The sequence below is a fragment of the Oryx dammah genome, unplaced genomic scaffold, assembly GCF_014754425.2.
Source record: "Oryx dammah isolate SB20612 unplaced genomic scaffold, SCBI_Odam_1.1 HiC_scaffold_15, whole genome shotgun sequence".
Taxonomy (NCBI): Eukaryota; Metazoa; Chordata; class Mammalia; order Artiodactyla; family Bovidae; genus Oryx; species Oryx dammah.
Genome location: NW_024070199.1, coordinates 27,142,842 through 27,169,328, shown reverse-complemented (window position 1 = coordinate 27,169,328; position 26,487 = coordinate 27,142,842). Strand labels below are relative to the sequence as shown.

General features: G+C 44.7%; 1 protein-coding gene across 1 annotated transcript in view; it reads right to left on the bottom strand.

Moving 5' to 3' along the window:
• CCDC15 (coiled-coil domain containing 15) overlaps positions 1-6,543 on the bottom strand; it is a 50,566-nt gene extending 44,023 nt beyond the window's left edge. Inside the window, exons 1-4 of the mRNA XM_040256568.1 lie at positions 6,284-6,543; positions 5,733-5,922; positions 3,362-3,511; positions 2,611-2,802 (exon numbers count right to left, since the gene is read on the bottom strand). Of these exons, the coding sequence (XP_040112502.1) occupies positions 2,611-2,802; positions 3,362-3,511; positions 5,733-5,912 (522 nt within the window). The 5' untranslated portion in view covers positions 5,913-5,922; positions 6,284-6,543. The remainder of the gene's footprint in view (positions 1-2,610; positions 2,803-3,361; positions 3,512-5,732; positions 5,923-6,283) is intronic.
• Between the last annotated feature and the right edge of the window lie 19,944 nt (positions 6,544-26,487).

Here is a 26,487-nt window from a genome sequence, read left to right as displayed (position 1 = left end):
GCAAAAGTTTATAGGCTTAGAGTAGTTTAAGTCATTGAATATTCCTCAGTAGCTCATCTTCTTTTAAGAAAAAAACAGGGTCAGGACTTCCCTGGTGGTCTAATGGTTAGGACTCCTTGCTTCTACAGCGCAGCATGGATTTGATCCCTGGTCGGGGAACAAGATCCTACAAGCCCCAAGACCCAGCCGCCCCCCCCCTCCAAAAAAAACAGGGTATAAAAACTTTTATATTCTAGACTTTTTACTGTTCCTATCTTAAAATTCTTTTGAATTTACCAATTCAACTCAGTTTACCAGTTCAAAATATATAGCTCAATTCCACCTCCTCCAAGAATTCTTCCCCAACTATTTCTTTAGAATTAAAACATTTTTTGAACTTCCACTGCACAAATTTATCACCAAATGCAGCATGTATTTCCATATTATTAACCAACAGATTAGGAGTCTGTTAGCTTTGTATCTCTACTTGGAAATGTAAACCCATGAAAGGTCCTATTTCACATATCATTAGTATCCCTACAATGCTTAACAAACACAGTATATTCAAATATCTGTGGACTGAGGTGTCCTGAAGGCTGAGGACTGAAGAATTGATGCTTTTGAACTGTGGTGTTGGAAAAGACTCTTAAGAGTTCTTTGGACTGCAAGGAGATCCAACCAGTCCATTCTGAAGGAGATCAGCCCTGGGATTTCTTTGGAAGGACTGATGCTGAAGCTGAAACTCCAGTACTTTGGCCACCTCATGTGAAGAGTTGACTCACTGGAAAAGACTTTGATGTTGGGAGGGATTGGGGGCAGGAGGAGAAGGGGATGACAGAGGATGAGGCAGCTGGATGGCATCACTGACTCGATGGACGTGACTCTGAGTGAACTCCGGGAGTTGGTGATGGACAGGGAGGCCTGGCGTGCTGCAATTCATGGGGATGCAAAGAGTCGGACACGACTGAGCGACTGAACTGAACTGAACTGAACAGATGAAGTACAAGCCTCACTACAATGGGATTTATAACTACAAGCACCATGAAAGCAAAGGCTGTGTCTGTCTTGGTCAATGCTTTATCCTTTGTACTTTATGCAGTGTCTGGCTCAATAAATACTGGCTCGGTAAATTGTTCATAATATTTAAAAGAAAATAAAAAATGATCCCTATAAGCCAAACAATAACAAGAAAAAGTCATAGTCTGGGAAAGAGAAAAAATCTTTTTAAAAAGTATTTCAACACACATGTACTTATAAAGCTTTCTCTATTTATCCTAACAGCACAAAAAGATTTGCTTCTTATTTAGGACCAAGCTTGTTAGCATCACATAACTTTTATTTTCACATAACCATAACTTTCCACATTTTTTTTCTCCTCTTACTAACCCTCTGGATTACATTTTAAAAGGATAAGATAGGAGAAGGAAGTGCCAACCCACTCCAGTATTCTTGCCTGGAAAAGTCCATGGACAGAGGAGTCTGGCGGGCTGCAGTCCATGGGGTTCCATGACTGAGCACACGTGTGAGGAGGGTGGAGGGAGATGAGTTGGTAGCAATAAACTTGTAGAACTAAATAAAATGAAATAAAATAAAATGATAAGACAAAGGATTATTCCCACAACCAAGGTGAAGAACGTGATCAACTGAACAAAAGCCAAGGTACACTAAGCAGGGTGGGGGTGCTGATTAGATGGCGTCAAGTGACTTGAGTGGATGGAGCTACTCACGGTGGTTAATTTTTAAATATTAGGTATTCAAAGTCAATCACTGAAAAGTTATATTAAAAATTTGTGAGTATGTCAATTTAGAGTTTACTTATTATTACTTGACTTATAGATCAACTCATTGTGATAATCAGACTGAGGGACAGAAAAAAGAAACAAAAACAGTCATGGAAATTCCCATATAAGTACTGAACCTTTGTGGAATAGAGGTTAGGAATCACTTTTGTCCATATGCTATAAACTGAGAGTCACTCACCCATAACAACTTAAAGTATAACTGGAAAATCTACATTTTTTGACTTAAAGCTTTTTCTCATGAGTTTTGAACTCTAATACTTTGGTATCATAAGTGTCCAATCAATAAATATAAATTGTTGTTGCTGTTCAGTCACTAAGTCATGTCCAACTCTTTGCAATCCCACGGACTATAGCACACAGGCTTCCCTGTCCTTCAGAATCTCCTGGAGTTTGCTCAAACTCATGTCCATTGACTCGGTGATGCTATCCAACCATCTCATCCTCTGTCTCCCCCTTCTCTTCCTGCCCTCAACCTTTCTCAGCCATCAGGGTCTTTTCCAGTGAGTTGGCTCTTCACATCAGGTGGCCAAAGTAGTGGAGCTTCAGCTTCAGCTTCAGTCCTTCCACTAAATATTCAGGGTTGATCTCCTTTAGGATTGCCTGATTTGATCCTCTTGCTGTCCAAAGGACTCTCATATAATTTTAAATATATATTAAAAAATAAACATCATCTCATTAATCTTCACTTTACAAAGGTAAGAAAAGGCGGGGGAGGTGATAAAAATCGAAGTTGATGTGACACCTAATCTCTTCATCATAAGTCAGGTATGTTATATATCTTAAAAAAAGAAAAAAACCAGAGACATAAATAAAATGAATATGTACTTACAGCCTGGGCTTGTTGTTGGAACAGTTCATTCTGATTCTGTCTGTCTTCTATTCCACCCTCAAGCATGTGAGGAGGAGGCAGTCTGGCCCTTCCAATAGCAGCATTCAAATTGCTTGGAAAAACACTCGTTCTTTTAGGAGTTAAGTGTGCTAGATCTGAAGAGTACATGGCTATTGAGCCTTCTTTCTCTGCCTACATGAAGGAAGAAAGAGTGAGATTCCTCTTGTGAGAGTGATTCCCCCCAGCCCAGTATAATCAACAAATATCTACAAGCAGCCCAAAAGTCTTGAAACCGGGGTTGGGGAGAGGGATGGGAAATTTTAGTTGGCAAAGAAACTAACATTTACCAGGCACCCACTGGGTGCTAATAATCTACATTATCTAATTTTCAAAACAACACTGAGAGACAAGTATTATATCCCCACTTCACAGATAAAGAAACCATAGCTGAGAGAATTTAAGCACTTGGCCCAAGGTCACATAGCTAGGAAGGAGCAAAGCCAAAATTCAAACCCCAACCCAAACTCTGACATTATTTATAACTATTTGGTGAAAGCAAAAGAGGCAGTCAGAACAACACAGGAAAACAGAAACAACAGGTTCTCTGCCTACAAATGTACTGCCCTCACTAGTTAATCAGACTATACAAAGCCTGGACTCAAAACAGGTGATTCTGTTATTGCCTAATAGTATTTCCCATAACAAACACATGCTCCATCCAATCTTTACTCAGGCTCACTTTGGAACTTACAGCTTCATAAGACCGCTGAAGTTGTTGCTTTTTTCTCAGCCTAATTTGCTGATTTACTCGGCTTTTGACTTGTCTCTGAAAACGCTTCAGAGCTTCCTGCTTCTTTCTTAGCTGCTCCTTCAGTTCTTCTTCAATTATATATGCTGAAGTCTTTAAAGATGAAAGATAGAAAATAAATGTACTGTCCCATTAGTTTTGCCTACTGTAAACACAAAGTGGTTAGGATACAATCCCGAAAAAATACTTCAGTTCTATAATCCAAAATTCCCTGTACAGTAAAGAAGTCACAGTAGTTCAGAGCTGACAATCTAGACATAGCTGTGCTGCACTTAGTCGCTATGTCATGTCTGACTCTTTGCGAGCCCATGGACTATAGCCCACCAAGGTCCTTTGTCCATGGGGATTCTCCAGGCAAGAACACTGGAGTGGGTTGTCATGCCCTCCTCCAGGGGATCTTCCCAAACCAGGGACTGAACCCAGATCTCCTGCATTGCAGGTGGATTCTTTACCATCTGAGTCACCAGGGAAGCTCAAGTGAGTACCAAGAACTTAAACCAAATCACAAACTAAAACTTAGAATCTGTTAGCACAAAAATCAAATCTTAATTTTTCATGTACTGAGAACTAAAAGTATCTTCACTAATTCTTAATAAACCAATTCAAACCTATCTTATGTTTCAGTTTCTAAAGTGAGTAAAATAGTCCACATATATCAGGTTGATCCACTTCCCTGGTGGCTCAGATGGTAAAGAATCCACCTGCAATGCAGGAGACCTGGGTTCAATGCCTGGATAGGGAAGATTCCCTGAAGAAGCGAGTGGGTATCCACTCCAACATTCTTGCCTGGAGAATCCTATGGACAGAGCCTGGTGGGCTAACAGTCTATGGGGTCACAAAGAGTCTGGCACGACTGTGAAACTAACACCAACATATCAGATGGCTCACCACTCCCCCACTATGTGCTCTTATAAAATGAGAATTACACTGCATTTTTAACCAAGCATGCCCTTCCTGTCATTTCTACCTAGAAAAGGCCTGATCAGTCTTTAAGAACATCCAATACCCATCTGGTACCTCTCATTCTTGGAGAAGGAAATGGCAACCCACTTCAGTATTCTTGCCTGGAAAATCCCATGGACAGAGGAGCCTGGCGGGCTACAGTCCATGGGGTCCCAAGGGTCAGACACGACTGAGCGACTACACCACCACCACCCCCCACCACCTTTCTTTCTTACTAACATTGAGTACATAATTCTTAACTCCCTATTAGATTATGAATCCTTTGAGGGCAGGAAATGTATTTCATTCTTCTTTGTTTCCCCTACTGTAATGGAGCCTAGAATACAAAGGTACTCAATATTTATATAATGCTTAATTCCAAAACAATCTGGAACATTTTATTACATTTGAGTCCTTGATCACTGTTCACTTCCTCTAAGTGCTCTGAATAGCAAAGAATGAAAATAATAGCAGTCACCATGATTAAAGATCTATTAGCATAAACACTTTAACTCGTATCACTGAATCCTCAAAACTAGCTCCAATACTAGGTATTCTTATCTCTTACATGAAAGATGAGGAAACGGGCTCAGAAACATTCATCTTTAGTAGCAGCCAAAGATCCTACAGCTGGCAAGGAGCAAAGCTAGAATGTTCTCTGACTCCAACACTTATGTCCTATACTGTATTGCTCTTGACTATGTCTCTCTTCCATAACAAATCTCCAAATTAAATAAACCCATCATACCTCCTGTCTATCCCTTCTTCTAACACAGTGATACCAAATTCTAATTCTGAGGGGTGCCTCAAATTATTTCACAGTCTCTAAATTCTCAAAATCAAGTGAAATTAAATTCCAATTAAAATTATGAGTTCCAAAAAATCTGTCCCATAAACTATTCTAGAACATATATACCAGAGAGTAGAATGTACAAGTATCAATGAATAATTAGGTAACACAATTCCAAAGGAGAGATATATATATCAAGTCTGGACAAGTGACTCAGGTTAACTCAAGACCAGACAAACTGAAGCCACCGGCGCCTCTTTCCTTAACTCCCATTGTCTGTCTGCCCTCTTTTGCCCTCACCTTGAGATTACCAAACATTTTCCTGAAGTGCATGACTGGTTCCAAATAGCGGCTTTCAAGTGTAAACCAAAGATTAAGAGTGTACCACATTTTAGAAACAACTAAACATCTTTGTATGATAATTTAATTAACAACTACATATTTGTTCAATAACCCTAAAGCAAAAACATATTTATGACGGAATACAAACGGCATCCCCAGACTGCTTTTTCGAGCACAAGGAATTAGGGAAGGCTAATAAAAAGAAAGATGCCTCCACATTGGCATCAAACTGACACTCACAGCTGCCGGGACTTCTGAACTATCTGGTGGGGCAGGCTCCACCCAGGCCCCAACGGGTACTATAGCCTGGTTCCTCTCAGCCAGCACTGCCAACACGTCCTTGCTCTTCAAGGGGTTTAAAGCCAGGGGCAACTTCGTGGTATTTCGAGGCTTCTTGAGGGGGGCCATACTTCTTGGCATCTATTGACTCCTGGTTAGGAGAGAGGAAAAGCTCAAAATCTTAAAACGACCACCTTAAAAACTCAATTCCCTAAGACCTGTGCCACAGATTTCTGAAAATGAGTGAAGCCTTGCAGGAGGCCGTACTCTGACAGATTCTGGCGAAGGAAGGAAGGGGGAAAAGAAGGGAAAAGGGAAGATACAAAAGAAGTGTTATAAAGGAAGGAAGTTTCAAGACCGCCCTCGAAAAGCAACACGGAGGAGAGCGGGGGTCAAACAAGAACCTGACTGAGAGGACGAAACTGTGCCATTGGTGGCGCAGCGAAATGGGAAAAGGAGGAAAGAGCGTAGCAGGGGAGCGCGATGGGACTGGGAGGGTGCGGGGTGGGAACCTGGGTCTGAAGACGAAAGTTCAAATAATTGGTATCCGGTTATGGGGGCAACGCTGATCGCCGGGGAGTCCCGGACCAGAGAAAATCCTGTTTCTCAGGCCTCGGGGTCACACTCTGGCTGAGACTGCACCGGCCTAGTAGTATCGACCGCAGCCGGCCACAACTCAAGCTAACGTGGATACTAAGGTAACTACCGCCAGTAAACCGCCGCTTTGGGGAAGGCCGCGCCGCGCCGCCCCGCCCCACTCCTCGGCGGCCTCGTACCCGCCTCTACCGGGCTTGCGTCATCTCTCGGGGACTGGGAAAGCGTGAGGGGCGGGGTTTAGCGCTCCAGATGTGCGTCACCTCCGCTTCGTCTCGCTGAGGGGGCGGGACTTGTGAATGCTGGTGGAATGGGTGCGGCCTCGGTGTGTCCACACGGCGGCTGGGAAACAGGCCAGCAGAAATGTGGGTCTGCTGGCGGTGCCTCGAATATCCCAGCGCCGGGGACGTCCGGCATCTTCAGGAAAAGGAGTATTTGGGGCTGAAAAGCTGGTTGATTGAGCGTGTTGTTGTTGCTAAGTCGTGTCTGACTCTTTTGCGATCTCACTGACTGTAGCCCGTTAGGCTCCTCTGTCTGTGGGATTTCCTAGGCAAGAGTCCTGGAGTGGGTTGACATTTCCTTCTCCAGGGAATCTTCCCAACAGCGGGGATCGGACCGGGTGTGCTTGGCAGGCGGCTTCTTTACCACTGAACCATCAGAGAAGCCCATAACTGAGCTGGCCAGGGGCCTAATTGAAGGAAGCACAGGAAAAGGATGGGCGAAGGCGGGCCTGGCAGGGCTTCCTTCAGGAATGAACTAAGCCAGCAGCTCAGACCATAAACAGTCTGCCTGTAGTGCAAGATACCAAGGTTCAGTCCCTTCGGGAAGATCCCCTGGAGAAGGAAATGGCACCCACTCCAGTATTCTTGCCTGGAAAGTCCCATGGACAGAGGAACCTGGCGGCCTACAATCCATGAGGTCCTAAAGAGTTGGACAGGACTCAGCAACTAACACTTTTCAACCCAGTTGTAAATCATGCTGATCCTTTATACACCCCCTTACATTAGTAGTGCTATTTCATCCATGCTCTTATGCATAAATATGGTAGCCTCCTGAGTGGTCTCCCTGTCTGCTCCAAGCTTTAGTATAACCCAGAGACGCTTCATTATCCCTTTGAGATACCCATTCGTTCTTTTGTGTAGCTTATCATAACTGAGAGATTTTTATATACCAGTACTGTTTTAGGCACTGGGAATGTATAGTAGTGAACAAAACAGATAAATATCCCTTATTCATGGAAGTGATGATGAGAAATAACAACATAGACTCATGAATAAGTAAACAAATGTGTCTGGGTGATGAGCATTGTAGATTAAAAGCTGAGGACGAGGATAAAAAGTGTGTCAGAGGATAGGGGAGATGAAATTTTAGATAGGATGACCAGAGAAGTCTTCACTGAGGTAATTTTGAGCAAAGACTCCAATGCAAATTTCCATGGACTAGTGGAACAAGCCGATTTTCACTGGAGAGCTTTCTAAAAGTTCCAAGCAAAGTGAACAGCAAGTACAATCGCTCCAGAGTGGGTGCCTGCCTGGCTGAGAACCTGAGCCCTGGGGATTCCTCACATTAAACAGGCTGGGAAGAAGGGGGGAATGCAAAGAGATTGGAAGGATAAGCCGGTAAGCCTAGGAAGAAAACCAGGAGTGTGTAATACCTTGAAGAAAATGTTTTATTGAAGAGGAATTTAACCTGTGTTAAATTCTGATAGGTCAAATAAGATGATGACTGAAATTTAACTATTGGATTGAACCACATGGAGGTCATAGATAACTTTTATAAGAGCAGTGTTTTGGGGGTAGCTTGAGATCAAAAGGCTGTTGGGTAGACATAGAGAGGGAGGAAGAATTGGAGACAGCCATTTTAGACAACTCTTACAATGAGTTGAATTGTAAAGTGACGCAGAGAAAATGTGTATCTGAAAGATAGGATCATGGGATTCTTTTCTTTAATGTTGCAGTCCATGTGCTCTGTTGATGCTAACTATCCAGTAAACAAAAGAAAACTGACAATACAGGAGAGAGATGGGGGTGTATCTGTGTCCTTAAGTGGGTAAGAGGGAACAGGAGGTAATGAACAAGAGGGAATGGATCTAGTGAACAGTTGGAGGGATTGGCCTTAGATAGCAGGAGAGAGAGTTCATTATACCACTAGCAGTGAAATAGAATATATACTGGTAATTGGCTAATATGGCAGTGGGAGCTTGTGGAAGTTCTTTTCTGATTGCTCTGTTTTCTCTGTAAAATAGTATTTTTGTTAGCTGACTCTAATGATCCCCACCTCCTGGTATTCACACCCTGTGTAGTCCCCTTTCACACTGTACACACTGTGTTGAATTGTTCTGTGTGACCAACAGTATATGACATGTCACTAGAAATTAGGTTATAAAAAAAATGCTGTGTTTCTCTCTCTCCACCATGTACTCTCATTCTCTCCATCTCTCACTCTTGCTGTGATTCTCACTTGTTCCCAACGCTTGCTCTGGGGGAAGCCATTTATGTCATGAGAAGTCATATAAAAAGGACCACATGGCAGTGAACTGAAGGCTCTTGCCAACAGCCTGGTGAATGATCTTGGAAGTGGATCCTCCAGCCCCAGTCAAGTCTTCAGAGACTGCAGTCTTGGCCAACAACTTGACTGCAATCTCATAAAAGACCCTGAGCCAGAGTATCCAGCCAGAAACTTTATGAGATAATATTTGTTGTTTCAAGATGCTAGATACTGAGGTAACTGGTTACACAGAAAGACATAACTATTACCAATAGAAAGCAAGTTCATCAATGAATAAAATAGAAAAAAAGAGATGCTGGACGTTTGAAAAGGTATAAAATAGTTGTCCAGAAGAGTAGAAGTATGAACTAGAAACATGTACAGTTGCCAGACGGCCTTAAGGACCCATGTGAGGTTCATGATTATGAATTTAAAGACTAGTCAGCATGTTTGAGGCTTTTCCTTCAGTTGCGTGGTTACAAGCATAATCATAGGTGGGGGTTTTAATTTTAACCAGGGTTGAGGTTTTACTAAACTATTACTCACAAGCAAGAAAGGCGCAAGAGGGTTAAAGATGAGTGCAAGGGAGTAATTAATGACTGACCATGGAATTGAAACTTCCCTCATGGCTCAGATGGTAAAGAATCCGCTTGCAATGCGGGAGACCTGGGTTCAATCCCTGGGTAGGGAAGATCCCCTGAAGGAGTACAGGGCCAACCGCTCCAGTATTCTTGCCTGAGAATCCCCATGGACAGAGGAGCCTAGAAGGCTACAGTCCATGGGATTGCAAAGAGTCAGACATGACTGAGTGATTAAAAATCATCTTACCTACTTGTCACCCTTTCCCATATTTGTTTGTGTGCTTAGTCACTCAGTCATGTCTGACTCTTTGCGATCCCATTGGCTGTAGCCCGTCAACTCCTCTGTCCGTAGAATTCTCCAGGCAAGAATACTGGAGTGGATTGTCCTTCCCTTCTCCAGGGGAATTTCCCAATCCAGGGTTCAAACTCGGGTCTCTTGCACTGCAAGAAAATTCTTTACCATATGAGCCACCAGGGAAGCTACTAAGTAGATAAGGGACCTGGTAAAGTTGGCAGGATCAAGACCTTGTAGGGTCCAGTGGGGGGTCTAAGGTTTGTTAGAGTGAGATGCACTGAAAAAATAAGAGGTGGTTGAGGGACTTCCCTGGTGGTCCAATGGCTAAGATTCCCAGCTCCCAATGTAGGGGGCCCAGGTTCCATCCCTGATCAGGGAACTAGGTCCCACATGCCACAACTAAGAGTTCGTAGGTCTCAACTAAAGATCTCACATGCCACAACAGAGACCTGATGCAGCCAAATAAATAAATAAATACCTATTTTTAAAAATAGGTGGTGATCTCAAGATGCTTGAAACCACAATATCAGTACTGTCAAAGTCTATGGTGTGACCAAGGGAGAGAATGCTGAAGTAGAAGAACAAAATTGCTGCAGAAGAGGTCAGAGAAATGAGGGTAAGGGCACTGAATGGATTATCCCTGAGGTTATTGAAATCGCCAAGATCCATAACCAGAATAGTGTTGGTGAGAGCTAGGAGCAAGTCTTCAGGGAATTTCAGGAAAAGACCTGGAGGTTGGTGAATGAGTGTAGCTGGCAAATTAGTGCATGGCATAGCCTGACATCAGAGTCAAAGCGAAGGGCGAAGCAGAGAAAAAGGAGCTCCCTTTTTATAAATAATAGAATTTTAAAAACAAATGGTTTTTTAGATAGCACTGAGTAATCAAGTAACAAGAAGGAAACCCAACATTGTAGGGCAATTATCCTCCAGTTTTAAAAAGTAGTGTAAATTTTTTATAATTAATTTTTAAAAAAGAAAGTAAGGGGAAAAAAAAGAAGAAAACACACCCCACATCCACCCAGGGTGGTGAGAAACAGAAAACAGCTACGGCTGGAGAGGGCCAGAGGGAGATGGATTTGTGCACCTACACACACACACACACACACACACACACAGAACACTAGGAAGAAGTGTTACCTGCTCACTCAGGTCTGTGCCTCCCACTAGCTGCTGTGCCAGTGGCTTCTTATAAATCTACATTCTTGCATTTCCAGAGAGATCTCATCTTGAGCCCAGCTCCCATTTGCTGACGTTTTCACAAGGCTTATCTTTCATGGCCAGAGTTAGTTTCTCAGCTAGGGAACTGTTTGCTTAGAAATGTCTGTCTTCAGGAACTTAAAAGAACGGGTGTTGCTGGCACCAGAGTGTTGCAGCCCTGCTTCAATCACTCCTCCTCGGGGGAGTGCTCTCTGATGTGTGTGGCTGGGGGATCCCTAGCTATCAGCGCACGGAGCCCGACTCACTGGGTCCTTGGCAGCGGTCCACCCCACACAGAACTATGAAATGTGCTGCTTGGTTGCCACTAATCTGTTTGTGGCTAACTGACCCTCCCCACAACCTGTAACACACTGGAAAACGTGGTCACCTGTTCGTCCCAAGGGTCTGTCCTGAGGAGAAGCTTTCCTTAAGTGGGAAAATGGCCTGTTCCCCCCTCTAGGGACCTGGGTGCTCGACTGCTGGGTCATCACCCATTTCCACTCTCTTCCCTACCCTCGAGCAGGATTCCCTAGGGTTAGCATCCAATATTCTGGGCTGTTTCCTTCAAGTCTTCTATGTTCCTCCTCCTCTTTGCCTACCTCTTGATGCTAAAAACTCAACTCCTCTGTACACTGGTGCTGAATTAAATCTTGGACAGAGCTTTGGGGGAAGCAGAAAAGAGTAGCTTTATTGTTCTGCCAGGCAAAGGGGGCCACAGTGGGCTAATGCCCTCAAAACCGTGTGTCCCCACTTGGGGAAGACAGTGACAAGTTTAATAGTAAATGTCAGCTCCTGACTTTCTTCTGATGGGTTGGTGGGGAGCTAAGTAGGTGTCAACATGGTCAGCCTTCAGGTCCAACTGGTCTGGGGTCAACATGCTTGCGGGGAGCATACCATAACTTCTCCCACCTGGAAGGGGTTTCCAGATCTACAAAATACCTCAAAGATATTGTGTGTACCCTTTGATGGGGAATCAGGACCTTGCCCCATGACTGTTTCTACGTGGTCTTGCATCCCCTCCTTTCCCTAATTAACAACTGTTTGAATTTGCCCATTGGAACTCAGGGAAGGTCATGAAGGTTGAATGAGGGCTGTTTCTTGTGATCAAGGAAATGGGAGACACAGAAAAGCTTTGCTTGGTATCAAGGCCCTGCTTGGTATCAATTTCAAAATAACCTTTCTAACTGAAATCATTGGCAAGGGTCCTTCTGCTTGTTTGTGCCAACCAAGTTTTTTACAAGCAGCATTTCCTTGTAAATGGCATCAATAACAGATTGTTCCGATTAAGCCCGCGTGTCTCAAGAGCATCTGCTGTACTCATCTTTGCAAAAAATTCTCTAAATTTATCAAAGATGAAGAAGCATTTTCCCCTTTATCTTCGTGGGTGATTAAAAGAAATATTAGCACAAGAACTTCATTGTCCTCCGTATTACCAAATACTCATCTCACATGGACATAGAGATGCGCTTCCCAGATCCCGAATCAAGGAAGGACTTGATGGCCCAGCTTCTGAGAGCGCTGTAGTCCCTTGAGCTGTCGGCTCCTTAAGGGACATCAGCTTCAGAGAGCAGCCTTGCTCTCTCTCTGAGGAGGAGACTCATCCCAAGATTGATGGGTGTGGGAATGTAAAGACAAGATTTTTTTTTTGTTTATTAGTATTATTTTTTAAACTTTTATCTTGTATTGTGGTATAGCTGTTACCAATGTTGTGATGGTTTCAGGCGAGCAGTGAAGGGACTGAGCCATACATATACATGTATACACTCTCCCCAGAACTCCCCTCCCATCCAGGCTGCCACATGACATTGAGCCGAGTTCCCTATGCTATATGGTAGGTCCATACTGGTTGTCCCTTTTAAATATAGCAGTGTGTACATGTCCATCCCAGACTTCCTTACCATCCCTTCCCGGCAGCAACCCTAAATTTGTTTTCTAAGTCTGTGGGTCTCTTTTTGTTTTGTAAGTTCATTTGTATCATTTCTGTTTCGATTCCACATATAAGTGATGTCATATGATATTTTCCTCTCTGTCTCTTGCTTCCCTCAGTATGACACTCCCTAGGCCCATCCATGTTGCTGCAGATGGCATTCATCTCATTCTTTTTAATGGCTGAGTAATATGCCATTGTGTATATATGTACCACGTCTTCTTTATCCATTCCTCTGTCACTGGACACTTAGATTGCTTCCATGTCTTGGCTATTGTAAACACTACTGAAATGAATATTGGGACCCATATATCCTTTTCGATCATGTTTTTCTCTGGATACATAAGGCATGGGTGTTTCTGCCTAACTTGGAGCAATTCTGATGAGCCATCATTTCAGCTTCAGAGCTCCCCATGGACTTGGCTGAGGCTGTCCAGCCTGAATCACAGCTCAATCGATCCCTCTGCCTCCTCCTATTTCCTCCTCCTCCCTTCAACAGGTGTCAATATCCAGCACAGTCCCTGATAAAATCCTGAACTTGAAACTTCGTTTCAGAGTCTGCTTTCTGGTGAAAACAACTGTAACCCCCTCTGAGTGTTGTTACGCCTCAGGGACCAAGGCATGAACAGCTTTCAGTCCATGTTACTCCCATTGTAAAATCCATAGATAGTCCTTGTGTGTATGTGCTAAGTTGCTTCAGTCTTGTCCAACTCTTTGCAACCCTATGGACTGTAGCCCTGCCAGGCTCCTCAGTCCATGGGATTCTCCAGGCTAGAATACTAGAGTGGGTTGCCTCCTCCAGGGGATCTTCCCAACCCAGGGACTGAACTCCCATCTCTTATGCCTCCTGCATCAACAAACATGTTCTTTATCACTAGCATCATCATTATTCTTTTCTTATCCATCAAAGAGGCTGGCAACATTTCAAAGAGATGGTCTAACCACAATTTAAAGTCCTTCCTATTAGCTGTTGCCACTTTTGAGCCTGTGGATTAAGCTAACTCTCAAGGTTACCCCACCTCTAGACTGTGAGCAAATGTGAGCCAATAAAGTCCCTTACCATGAATGCCAGTTTGCATTAGGTTTTATGTTGTTTGTGACATAGACAGCCCCTAGATGAGCAAAATAGAGAGAGGCTATTGGTAAAGGTAAGAGAATGTAGCCGATAAGCAAAAAGATTCAGAGCTGCCTACAAAAATTGGTTCCAGTGTATTAGCGCTGCAATTCTAGACCCATGTGGCATGCTTTGCCTCTGATGGTAACTTCCCTGGGATAGCTATTTGTAGTCAAAGAAGCTTTGCTAAGATGAGAGACTTCACCTGAACACAAAGCCAGTTTGGGCCAAAATGATTTTGCTGCTGCTGCTGCTAAGTTGCTTCAGTAGCGTCTGACTCTGTGCGACCCCATAGATGGCAGCCTACCAGGCTCCTCTGTCCCTGGGATTCTCCAGGCAAGAACACTGGAGTGGGTTGCCATTTCCTTCTCTAATGCATGAAAGTGAAGTCGCTCAGTTGTGTCCGACTCTTTGCGACCCCATGAACTGCAGCCTATCAGGCTCCTCCGTCTATGGGATTTTCCAGGCAAGAATACTAGAGTGGGTTGCCATTGCCTTCTCTGCAAAATGATTTTATCTGTCAATAAATTGTCGTCTATATTATTCACCATATTTTGACATTTTTAGAAAATGTACTCCTAAATACCAGTGGTAAAGAACCCACCTGCCAATGCAGAAGACGTAAGAGACACAGGTTAGATCCCTGGGTCAGGAAGATCCCCTGGAGGAGGGCATGGCAATCCACTCTAGTATTCTGGTCTGGAAAATCCCATGGACAGAGGAGCCTGGCAAGCTACAGTCCATAGAGTTTCAAAGAGTCGGACATGACTGAAGTGACTTAGCACCAAAATAAAAACATTGCAATCTTAAAAGATACTTTAAAAAGTATATTGAAGGGTCTAAAAACAATTTCAAAAGAGGAATTTCAAGAATGTTTTATAGGGAACTTCCCTGGCTGTCGAGTGGTTAAGATGCCAAGCTTCCAATGCAGGGGGCCTGGGTTCTATCCCTGGTCAGGGAACTAGATCCTACAACTAAACTAAAAAATTCTGCATACTGCAACAAAGATTGAAGATCCTGAGTGCCTCAACTAAGATCAGTTCAGTTCATTTCAGTTCAGTTCAGTTCAGTCGCTCAGTCGTGTCTGACTCTTTGCAACCCCATGAAGCACAGCACGCCAGGCCTCCCTGTCCATCACCAACTCCTGGAGTTCACTCAGACTCACGTCCATCAAGTCAGTGATGCCATCCAGCCATCTCATCCTCTGTTGTCCCCTTCTCCTCCTGCCCCCAATCCCTCCCAGCATCAGAGTCTTTTCCAATGAGTCAACTCTTCACATGAGGTGGCCAAAGTACTGGAGTTTCAGCTTTAGCATCATTCCTTCCAAAGAAATCCCAGGGCTGATCTCCTTTAGGATGGACTGGTTGGATCTCCTTGCAATCCAAGGGACTCTCAAGAGTCTTCTCCAACACCACACTTCAAAAGCATCAATTCTTTGGTGCTCAGCTTTCTTCACAGTCCAACTCTCACATCCATACATGACCACTGGAAAAACCATAGCCTTGACTAGATGGACCTTAGTTGGCAAAGTAATGTCTCTGCTTTTCAATATGCTATCTAGTTTGGTCATAACTTTTCTTCCAAGGAGTAAGCGTCTTTTAATTTCATAGCTGCAATCACAACTAAGATCGGGCACAGTCAAATAAATATATAAAGAAAAGAAACCTTGTCTCTCCCTACATTGAATCCCATGTATCATAAATTCATTGTCTTAAATGTCCTCAGAGTCACCACGGGGGACTCAATCATTCTTTTGCTAAATCTTTTTTTTTTTTTTAAGTTCCTGTTGGTTGCCTTTATCTTTCCTTGTCTCATACCTTATCTCAGAGACATCCTTTTTTCTACCCACTTTTTACTTCTGGGTTTGACTGAAAGTGATCTCTTTCAGGAGTGTAGGGTGTGAACACTAGAGCAAGAACCATGGGCTAAGTGTACACTATGTTGACATAACTGTGTGACTTTGAGCCGGTTTCTTAACTTCTCTGAGCTTCATGTCCCTCCTTGGGGAAAAAAAGTTCTTGCCACACAGAGTTGTTAGAATAAGACAGTATTCTAAAAGACAGTTTGGCAGAGGAATGGAAACAATCATTAGTTTTTAAGCTAGGGAAAGTTGGGGATCCTTTAATCTTTTTAAAGAAGCAGTGCTATTCTAGAGAAACAAATGTGTAATACCCCTTTGGTTGGGATGTTTTTTTTTTAAGTTTTAATTAGCCCAAGGGAAGGAACATATCAACGGTAAACTATTTCCCCCTCAAATCCTCAGTTTATGCTGCATGCTTCAGTTTCTGCGTCCCTTTCCGTAGTAAAGAACCTTAAAGTCACTGCGATCTTCCTGTAGGTATTTATGCTTTTAGATAAACAGTACCTTTAAGAAGCAGTGCGGGACAAGGCCTCCAAATGTCCCTTTGGCCCATTGTCAATTTGTGTGTCTTTATCACTGTTCTAATTTTGCACAAGTAACCCATGTAAAAAATGTACCTTTTCCCAAACTTGTAAATAAAAATAACCTTAAAAAAAATAATAAAAGACAAACTGTAAGGGCAGTAGAGCTGTATTATCAATGGCATTGTAGATTTATTAATAGATGCAGCTTTTCCAGGTAGGGCTAAATGGCTCCACAAGGATTGTGTTTTCTGTTACTTTCAAACAGGTCCCCTTCCCCACACCCCACTCCTCTTACTAAAGTCTGGAACAGGGAGTGCCTTTCACACTGTGGGCAGTTGACTTCCATTTCCCAGCCTCCCTGTCTGGGAGGAGGGCAGGGAAGGGAGGATGGGAGCAAACACTTTCCCGGATACCATTGGAGGGAGGACACCATCTGAGCATCTAGAAGAGAAACAATGAAGCCTTTGAAGAATCGAGGGTAATCTGTGGCTTCCCCGATTTTTCAACCTCCTTTTGTTTGAGCACTGAAACTGTTGTTGTTGATTAGTCCACTCAGTCATATCTGACTCTTAGGACCCCATGGACTGCAGCCCACCAGGCTCTTCTGTCCATGGGATTTCTCAAGCAAAAATGCTGGAGTGGGTTGCTGTTTCCTTCTCCAGGGGATCTTCCTGAAGCTTTACATGAACAAAAATCCAGAGATGTTTTCTAGAACGTCCTCGCCGCATCTTAAATAGGTCAGTGAAAGCTGGATCTCTCCATGCTGTAATGCCAGTCAATTGCTCCTCTTTGTTCCTCTGGAGAGTTGCTGAATAGGGCACGTTCATCAACTGTGGACACAAGCCTGAGTTCCTCTCAGCTTCTGAGGGGGCAGGAATTCTATTCAGAAATCAAATATTGACTCTCAGCATAAAACACTTGGATGCTTTTCAGTATTCCAGTTTGAAACTGGGAGCTCCTCCTCCTAGCCTTATGGAAATCTACCCCAGGACCCCATGCTCTCCCAGAATCACACATTTCTCCTAATAAGTCCCACGTCTTTTTGAGACATCCCATCTCTGCAGAGGGCTCCCCTGGGGGCACAGATGGTAAAGAATCTTCCCACAATGCAGGAGAACTGGGTTCAATCCCTGGGTCAGGAAGATCCCCTGGAGAAGGAAATGGCAACCCCTACTCCAGTACTCTTGCCTGGAGAATCCTGTGGACAGAGAAGCCTGGCGGGCTATAGTCCATAGAGTCACAAAGAGTCAAGCACGACTGAGCGACTAACACACGCACACATCTCTACAGAATGCTTTTCTTCTGGGTTAATCCTCACAGTTATAGACATCTGCAGGCAGCAAAACCAACCTGCAGGATGCAGGCCCCAGGAAGGGCAAGGGAGTTTTTGACACCCACCCGCCCTATCTCCATTTCATTTTGATGTTTCTCGGAAGCGAGCCAAAGTTGGAGAGCTTTAAAAAGAAAAAGGAGAAGGGAAAAAAAAAAAGTCCTTGGGGAGGGCTGTTCCTCACTGTCCAGGCCCACAGAAAGCTTGTTTTGTTCCAGAGAGAGCTGGCCAGCTAATCTGTCTCTTGTTCCGTGGTTGCTGGAGCAGTGGGGTGCTGCCTCCTCCCCACACAAAGCTTCACACAAATTCTTCGTTTCCCAGGCAATGTGCCTCAGCTTCACAGACTCTCTGGTCCTCCCACTCCCTCCACTCTGGCAAATTGAACTGATGGTAGGGACAACCCTGGCACCATTCACATACAGGTTTATGGAAGCAAGAATCAAAAATAGCTTCAGCCAGAAGAGAGGGCACCAGGAGTGGGCAGAGAGGTCCACCTTACATCCTGGAGTTTACTCAGAGGGTAGGTCCTGGGAGCAAAGGTTAGACCAAGAAGTGGACTTCTGACTGATGACTCAGAGAGGTGGTCAGAAGCCTGAACTTCATTGATGACCAACTTGCGTTTCTAATCCAGGTTCTTTTTTTTATTTTAATTGGATGATTATTGCTTTACAGTGCTATGGTCTCTGCCATACATCAATATGTATCAGTCATAGTTATATACATATCTCCTTCCTCTTGAGCCTCCCTCTACCATTCCACCCTTCTAGGTCATCACAGGGTACCAGGCTAGGTTCCCCATGTTATACAGCAGCTTCCCACTAGCTTTCTATTTTACACATGACAGTGTGTATATGGCAATGCTACTTTCTCAATTTGTCCTACCCTAAGGAATTGGCAACCCACTCCAGTATTCTTGCCTGGGAAATCCCATGGACAGAGGAGCCTGGTCAAGGGGCTGGGGGGTGGCACGCTATAGTCCATGTGGTTGCAAAAGGGACTTAGCAACTAAACAAAACAACTGCCACTTAGTAACAACTGTCACTATATGATCTTGGCAAGTTGCTGACTTTTTGAAGTTTTAGTCTTTCTTGTCTGTAAAATGGGGTGATGATATCTACTGAGAAGAAGATACGGGGAGGATTAACTGAACAAATAGATATAAAGTGCCTGACAGGAGGAGGAGCTTACACACACACATTGAGAGCAGTTCAAGAAGGGGAGAAGACTTGGACAGTATGCCTCTCTGAGAGGGTCACCCAGAAGTCTGGGGTATTAATTTCTCCTTACCCATCAGAAGCAGCCCTCAGCCCAGATCCGATGGCAGTTGGAGGATAAACATTGCAGTGGATGAATGCTCCTTGGGTGTGATAACTCTGGGGCTTGTTCTTCATTATTTCCCACAGGATTAGGCTCTAGCTGCCCACAGCAATCTGCTTGATGTTCAGCCTTCCCTGGCTTCCTTCACTTTGCCTGACTCATTCCCCCAATATCCTACCTGGTTTTCTGGGATCGATTTTCAAATGAAATATCCATACTTAACTTAAAAAAAAAAGAATTAACTTGGCTGTGCTGGGTCTTAGTTGTGGCATGAGGGATCTAGTTCCCTGACCAGGGATCAAACCTGGGCCTCCCTGCGTTGGGCATGCAGAGTCTTAGCCACTGGACCACCAAGGAAGGCCCTTGAAATTTAACTTCTTGACTCAGTGTTTGCCTGTGGGGAAGGCTAAGATACCGATATTTCTCTACATTTCTGAAGGCTACTTTCGCAGGACCATCGCTGACTCAGGACTTCTGCTTCAGCTGATTTAATCAGTTCAGAGATCATTCCACTGTTCTATATGTGCCACTTCCTGCCCACAGTAGTGATCCGGACCAGGAACTCAGTCCTTGGTCTCAGTATATAAACACACACACACACACCTGTATTAGTTTTCTATGCTGCGTAACAAATTGCCACACATTTAGCAGCTTAAAATAACATACATTAATTATTTTAGTTTCTGTGGGTCAGGTACAGCTTAGCTGGGGTTTCTGCTCAAGGTTTTATCAGACTTCAATTAAGATGTCGGCTGGTCTGCGTTCCCTTCTGAAGCTCAAGGTCCTCTCCCAAGTTCATATAGTCATTCGAATAATTTGGTTACTTGCAGCTGTGCGACTGAGGTTCCTATTTTCTTGCCAGCTATTAGCTGAGGGTAGCTCTTGGCTACTAGAGGCCCCTAGCCTTCCCTTGCCATTAGGCTGTTTCACAACAGGGAAGTTGACTTCTTCAAAATCAGCAAAACCATCTGTCTCTAATGTGCTAAGTCAGAGTCCTAGATAGCATAACCTAATCAAGGGAGTGGCTATTCTATCACCTTTGCCATATTTATTAGCTTGAAGCACACACACACATACTCCAATTGTGTATAGTAAACTTTTCTGAGGGTTTTGATGAAGACAGAGGAGAAAGAGTTTTATAGTATAACAGTGTAAGCTTTTCTTTTTTAAGTGTATTTTATTTTGTTATTGTATTGTATTGGATCTTAGTTGTCTCATGTAGGATGTTTGGAGAAGGCAATGGCACCCCACTCCAGTACTCTTGCCTGGAAAATCCCATGGACGGAGGAGCCTGGTGGGCTGCAGTCCAGGGGGTCGCTAAGAGTCGGACACAACTGAGCGACTTCACTTTCGCTTTTCACTTTCATGCATTGGAGAAGGAAATGGCAACCTACTCCAGTATTCTTGCCTGGAGAATCTCAGGGATGGGGGAGCCTGGTGGGCAGCCGTCTATGGGGTTGCACAGAGTCGGACACGACTGAAGCGACTTAGCAGCAGCAGGATGTTTAGTTGCAGCATGTAAACTCTTAGTTGCAGTATGTAGGATCTAGTTCCCTGACCAGAGACTGAACCTGGGCCCCTTTCGTTAGGAGCATGAAGTCTTAGCCACAGGGCCACCAGGAAGGTCCCCAAACTGTTCTTCAATTTTCTTCAGCTCCCCATCCCTTGTTGCTCTCTCCCCCCGACCTCATTCCTTGATTCTCCCTCTCTGCTCTTTCCCCATCGCCAAATTCCTGTCTGTTTCTGTTACACAGCAGTTTATCTTTTTATGCCTTGACTCCCTAGGCTTAAGACCTTGCATTCCATTCCATGTGGCATATTCAGATATTTTTCTTGCTAAAGACAAGAAGAAGTGTCTTCTCTGCAAGAAGACTTTAGGTGTCATTTGTTAAAGTTTTTTTTTTTTTCATTCTGCTACGAAAGATTAATTACAATTTAGTGGAGGAGACAGAAATGACTCAATTAATAGCAGGAAGTGAATGAGGGAAGTAGGGGGAAGACACTAACTATAAAATCACCACTGATGTTACAGTATTAGTAAGGACTGAATCCACTAGCAGTAACAGTGCCAGAGCATTCTTCCTGGAGCCTGGAGACAAAAAAATAAATAAATAAAACAGGCCGAGTAGGTGGGGACGTTCCTAAATCTAACGGTAGGGTTATTAAAATTGGTGCTTATTTATACGTGATCTGTGTCTATGTGTGTGTGTTTTACCTCTTCTTGCCTGTACTGCTAAGTAACTTTCGGAGTCCCACATCTGTTGTTAAATAGCAGGTTAACTCTGGGAAAATTCCTTAACGTCTCTGTCCCTTAATCCCTCATCTGAGAAATGAAGAAGTGAGACAAGGTCATCCTAAGTGTCTCTCGCAGCGTGGTGAGTCTGTCGCTCTGTGATTGTTCTGCCACTCCTGCTAGACCTTCAGTTCTTCAAGGACAGAGATCATTTTATAAATTCCCCAGTCAGCTTGACTTTTTTCTCCGCAATTCACAGAGGTCTATATAAGGTGGTGACTCAGTCAAAAACAGTGTCTCCCATTCTGGAGAACAGAACACTTCTGAGTTTAAGCCAGCAGGGAGGGGTGTGTGTGTGTGTGTGTGTGTGTGTGTGTGTGTGTGTGTTGGGGCAAGGTTTCCATTCCAAGCTGCAGGACCACTGGTTGCTCAGGACAGGGTCTGAGAACAGCAGGCCAGGGCCGCCATGAGTGCGGGGTGGAGGGTGGCGGGGCCGGGTCAGAATCCCAGACTGGGTGCCGAATAAGAGTGGCCTGAAGCCACCGTGGGCAACAGAAGGGCCAGAGGACTGGGTTGAGCAGCTCAGGAGAGGAAGCTGCCCATGGAAATGCATCTGCTCAAGTGCTCAGAGGAGGAGGGGCATGGGCCTTGGCCGCCATCGGTCAAGAGGTGTGTCTCCACCCATTATGCAGCTCTCAGAACTGGGTCCTGGGAGGAGACCCAAAAGAATAAAGAGCTACAGCCTGGGCCCTGAAGAGGTCTCCCAGGCTAATGAGGAAATGGCCACAGTAACCATATTTTCTGATCCCAAAGAGGGACATGCTGATTGACCAGTACAAATATACTTTCAAAGTTAAAGACATGTAATATTTATAATCAGGATATCCCTACCGATAAAACACAAAACCTCAGCCTGACTCATCAACAATTAGCTGGAACAGACACACCCGCAGGGGAAAACCCAGGGGATGCCCGGGAGGTTAAAACAGGGTCAGCCAGGGCAGGTGGGAGGTTAAAACAGAGTTAACCAGGGCAAGTGAGATCGCCGTCACGTGTCGTGTACAAGACCAAGTTGGCTGGGCTGTTACCTATGTCTTTGTGACCCAGTTGCCTAGTAGATCAGTGGCCGCGCTCAAAGTGCGTTCCAGTTATTTCTGGGAGTTCACCAAGGAATGCCTCCTGTGTGTTCACATCCTGCTCTGTTCTCTGCAGTTGCTATTTGGTGCCCTCCTCGCTGTCCGTCCTCTGGTCCAGCCCCCCCAACACACAGCTGCCCTTTATTCACCCAGCTGCTTGAGAAGTCCCCCCACCCCCACAGGTTCTCTCCCATTCAGTGTTCAGCAACTGTCAGCTGAGTACCTACTATGTGCCCCACCCTGTATAACACAGTAGGGCTTCAGAGGCCGATGACACTGTCCTTCTCTGTCCTTGAGGAGAGAAGGGCCCAGAAGCAGATGATATGAGGTTCTGTAGGGCTGTGTGTGTGTGTGTCAGTCGTTCAGTCATGTCTGGCTCTTTGTGACCCTACAGACTGTAGCCTGCCAGGCTCCTCTGTCCATGGGATTTCCCAGGCAAGAATACTGGAGTGGGTTACCATTTTTTCCTCCAGGTATCTTCCCGACCCAGTGATCAAACCCCTGTCTCCGTAGCTTAGCCTCTGCTTGGATCAATCAGTCTTTTCAGTTTACAACCCCAACCCAGCTCCTCTCTGAGAAGTTTTAGGGTGAGTGTAGCTGTGATCTTGGCGAAGCAGCAGTGAGTGGTTTCGTGAAGTGAGATCTTAATTCCTTGCCCAGGAATTGATCCTGGGTAGCTTAGATGAGAACCAGGAATCCTAGCCACCAGACCAGCAAGGGCTACAGGCTAGAAGCCATTTTTTCCTGGATCTTTGGCCCCAGTGAAAAATGTATTTATCACGGAGGCAGGTACAAAGTTTATTATTAGAGACACAGCACAAGAACAAGTTGGAGAGCACACAGAGAAATGGTTTGATTAGTTAAGACAGAAACAAGATGGGGATGCACACCCAGAGAGGAAGAGTGTGGGCACCCCCTCTAGGGAGGAGGGGTGAAGTCAAGAGGTGGGCGGTTAAGTCATTTATATCAGGCAGGTCTTCTGGGTCTTTGTCTTCCTTCCAGCCAGTTATCTGGTTTCTTTTTCTGCACCTGACCTACCCTGGGACACTCCCCTGGGTGTGCACACCCCGCTCAGCCAAGACAGATCTCCAAGTGAAGGCTTCTGGGAGGAGCAAGACTCCTTATGGCCTGGCATTTTCTCTTGACTTTTGACCCACAAGGAGCCTTTTGGCGCATGTGTAGTGTCTCCCTTGTCCCAAAAGAGGGGGACACGGAGATCCCTTAATCATTTATTAAAACAGAGCTTTGCCTCTCTTTGTCCTTGCCATGACTATTACCTTGACTATTGCTGTGATTATTACCTTAAGGTGTTTATAAAAGACAAACATTGGCTGTTTACCCTGTTTCTTTTGTTGCTTCTATTTCGGAGGGCAAACAGGAGGCTGACTGTAAATGCCTTAACTGGAGCCCACCTATCTCTTGTCTCAAGAAATGCTAAAGAGCTGTAAGTATCCAGCCTGAAGCCCACTTCTTTGTGCCCCATGAAATGCAGATAGGAGGCCAGTTGTCAATGTCTAGCCTGGAGCCCATCTGTCTCCTACAGCACCTGTGTGGCCTAGGACTCCTTGTGACAGCAGAGGAGACCATGCCTGGGGACCTGTGTGGCCTTCAGAACTCCCACTGGTCTCTGCTCAAGTCTCGGTTGCTCCCTGGTCTGAGGGGCAGTTGGTGGCCTGGCCTTGCCTACCCAGTGCAGCCCCTTCCCTCCCTGTTCTTCCTTCTGCTGGTTCTTTCTCTCCAGCACCTCTGGGTCCCCTCAGGAAGCGTGCAGCTCTTTGGGGGCACTCGTGTATTCTGTGTGGGGGTAAGGAGCCTGAGGTTCATCCCTGGGGTGAGGGTTGGGGGAGAACTTATTTCCTGCTTCTGTCTTCTGTCACAGTTCTCTTCCCATAATCCTTCAGGCTGAAAACAGCAGACTTCAGGCTTTCTATTTCCTGAACATCATATCCTTTTGTGCTAAGTTGCTTCAGTCATGTCCGACTGTTTGCGACCCCATGGACCCCATGTAGTTAGCCAGGCTTCTCTGTCCATGGGATTCTTCAGGCAAGAATACTGGAGTGAGTTGCCATGCCTTCCTCCAGGGAACCTTCCCCACCCAGGGATGGAGCCTGCATGCATCTCTTATGTCTCCTGCATCGGCAGGAGAGTTCTTTACCACTGAGCCACCTGGGAGCCCCTCATATCCTTTTACCTCAGACAATAAGCCTCCAGGTCTAATCATCATAAGCAAAAGAGGCCATTTCTACGTTATCAGTTCAGTTCAGTTCAGTTCAGTCACAGTCGTGTCCGACTCTGAGACCCCATGAATCGCAGCACGCCAGGCCTCCCTGTCCATCACCAACTCCTGGAATTCACTCAGAGTCATGTCCATCAAGTCAGTGATGCCATCCAGCCATCTCATCCTCTGTCGTCCCCTTCTCCTCCTGCCCCCAATCCCTCCCAGCATCAGAGTCTTTTCTAATGAGTCAACTCTTCGCATGAGGTGGCCAAAGTACTGGAGTTTCAGCTTTAGCTACAGAAAAACACTATGATCCCGTCCACAGCCTGCCCTCCATGATATATCAAACGAACAGATAAAAGAAATTAAAATATCCTTTAGTTTCTTACAAAGACTGGCTTTCAAGCCTTTCCTCTTGCTACTGACTCTAAAATACTATTTTAAATGTCAGAAGCTGAATATTGCCTTTCTCTTTTTCATTGTATTCCTGCTGAAACTCCACTAACTCTACCAGAGGCAGACAAGTGCCATAAGCTGTCTAGGAAGAAGTTGCAATCATAGAGATGCAAAAGGAAAAAAAAAACCTGATTTATGTATTTCAGAATATTTTTTGGAGTTCCTCTGTGACGTTCAAAACCAATGCCATCCACTTCTTTTCCCCTATCCTTCGGCTCAGATGGACCATGCTCTAAATCTTCAGTTCTAGAAACCTGACTTGATACTATGTATGAAATAGATAACTAATGAGAACCTACTGTATAGCACAAGGAACCCTACTCAGTGCTCTGTGGTGACCTAGATGGGAAGGAAATCCCAAAAAGAGGAGATATATGTATACATGTCACTGATTCTCTCTGCTGTACAGTAAAAAGTAACACAGCATTGTAAAGCACCTATACTCTGATAAAAATTTTTTAAAAATAGAAACCTGGCTTATACAGGCTTTCTCTAATATGTAAAAAGAATACTTTGAAAGATAACTTCCACACTTATAAAATTACGACCAGAGTTCCAGTGTTAGAGACAGCTAAGGGGAGGAGTTGTAAACTTTGGTCTCACCAAGACATAAAAATCCCTAAAGGAATTAGAAGAAGATTTTTATTTTAAGTTTAAAATACCACCTCTCCAGGGCTTCTCAGGTGTTGTTGGTGGTAAAGAACCCGCCCGCCAATGCAGGAGACTCAAGAGATGCGGGTTCCATCCCTGAGTCTGGAAGATCCCCTGGAGGAAGGCATGGCAACCCACTCCAGTATTCTTGCCTGAAGAATCCCATGGACAGAGGAGCCTGGCAGGCAACAGTCCATAGCATCACAAAAAGTCAGACACGACTGAAGTGACTGAGATGCACACACGCACAAACATTCGCGTATCACCTCCTCAACAAAGAATTTTCTAGGCACTCCACTGTACTAAATCTTCATCAATCCTCTCAACAGTTTCTACAAGGAAGCTACTGCCCACCCCCCTGCAACCCTATTTATAGATGTGAAATTGGAGAATTAACAAGGTTGAACGGCTGTCTGCCCCAGATCACACAGTGAGCAAGCAAGCTTTCCACTGGCGACCTGCAGAAGAAGCTGTAGAGGTGGTAATGGGGGGGTCAGGGCAGGGCTAGGGTACTTTTCTTCATCACACCTCAAGACTTGAGGAGATGTCTGGGCTGTAGCTGGTGGCCGAACCCCAGGCTCTTGGGGTATTACCATCATCTTTGCTCTGACATGTTCTAGAAAATGGACTGGAGGCTGGGGATTGAGCAGAGTAGTTACTGGAAAAAGATCCCCAGCATCTACAAGATTCTATGATAGGAGGGAGAAGCCCAAACTTGACAGCTATGATAATAATACAATTCAAGCCATTTTCCAATCTTCTTGTTTTGGGGTAGAAGAGGGGCAGATTCAGCTG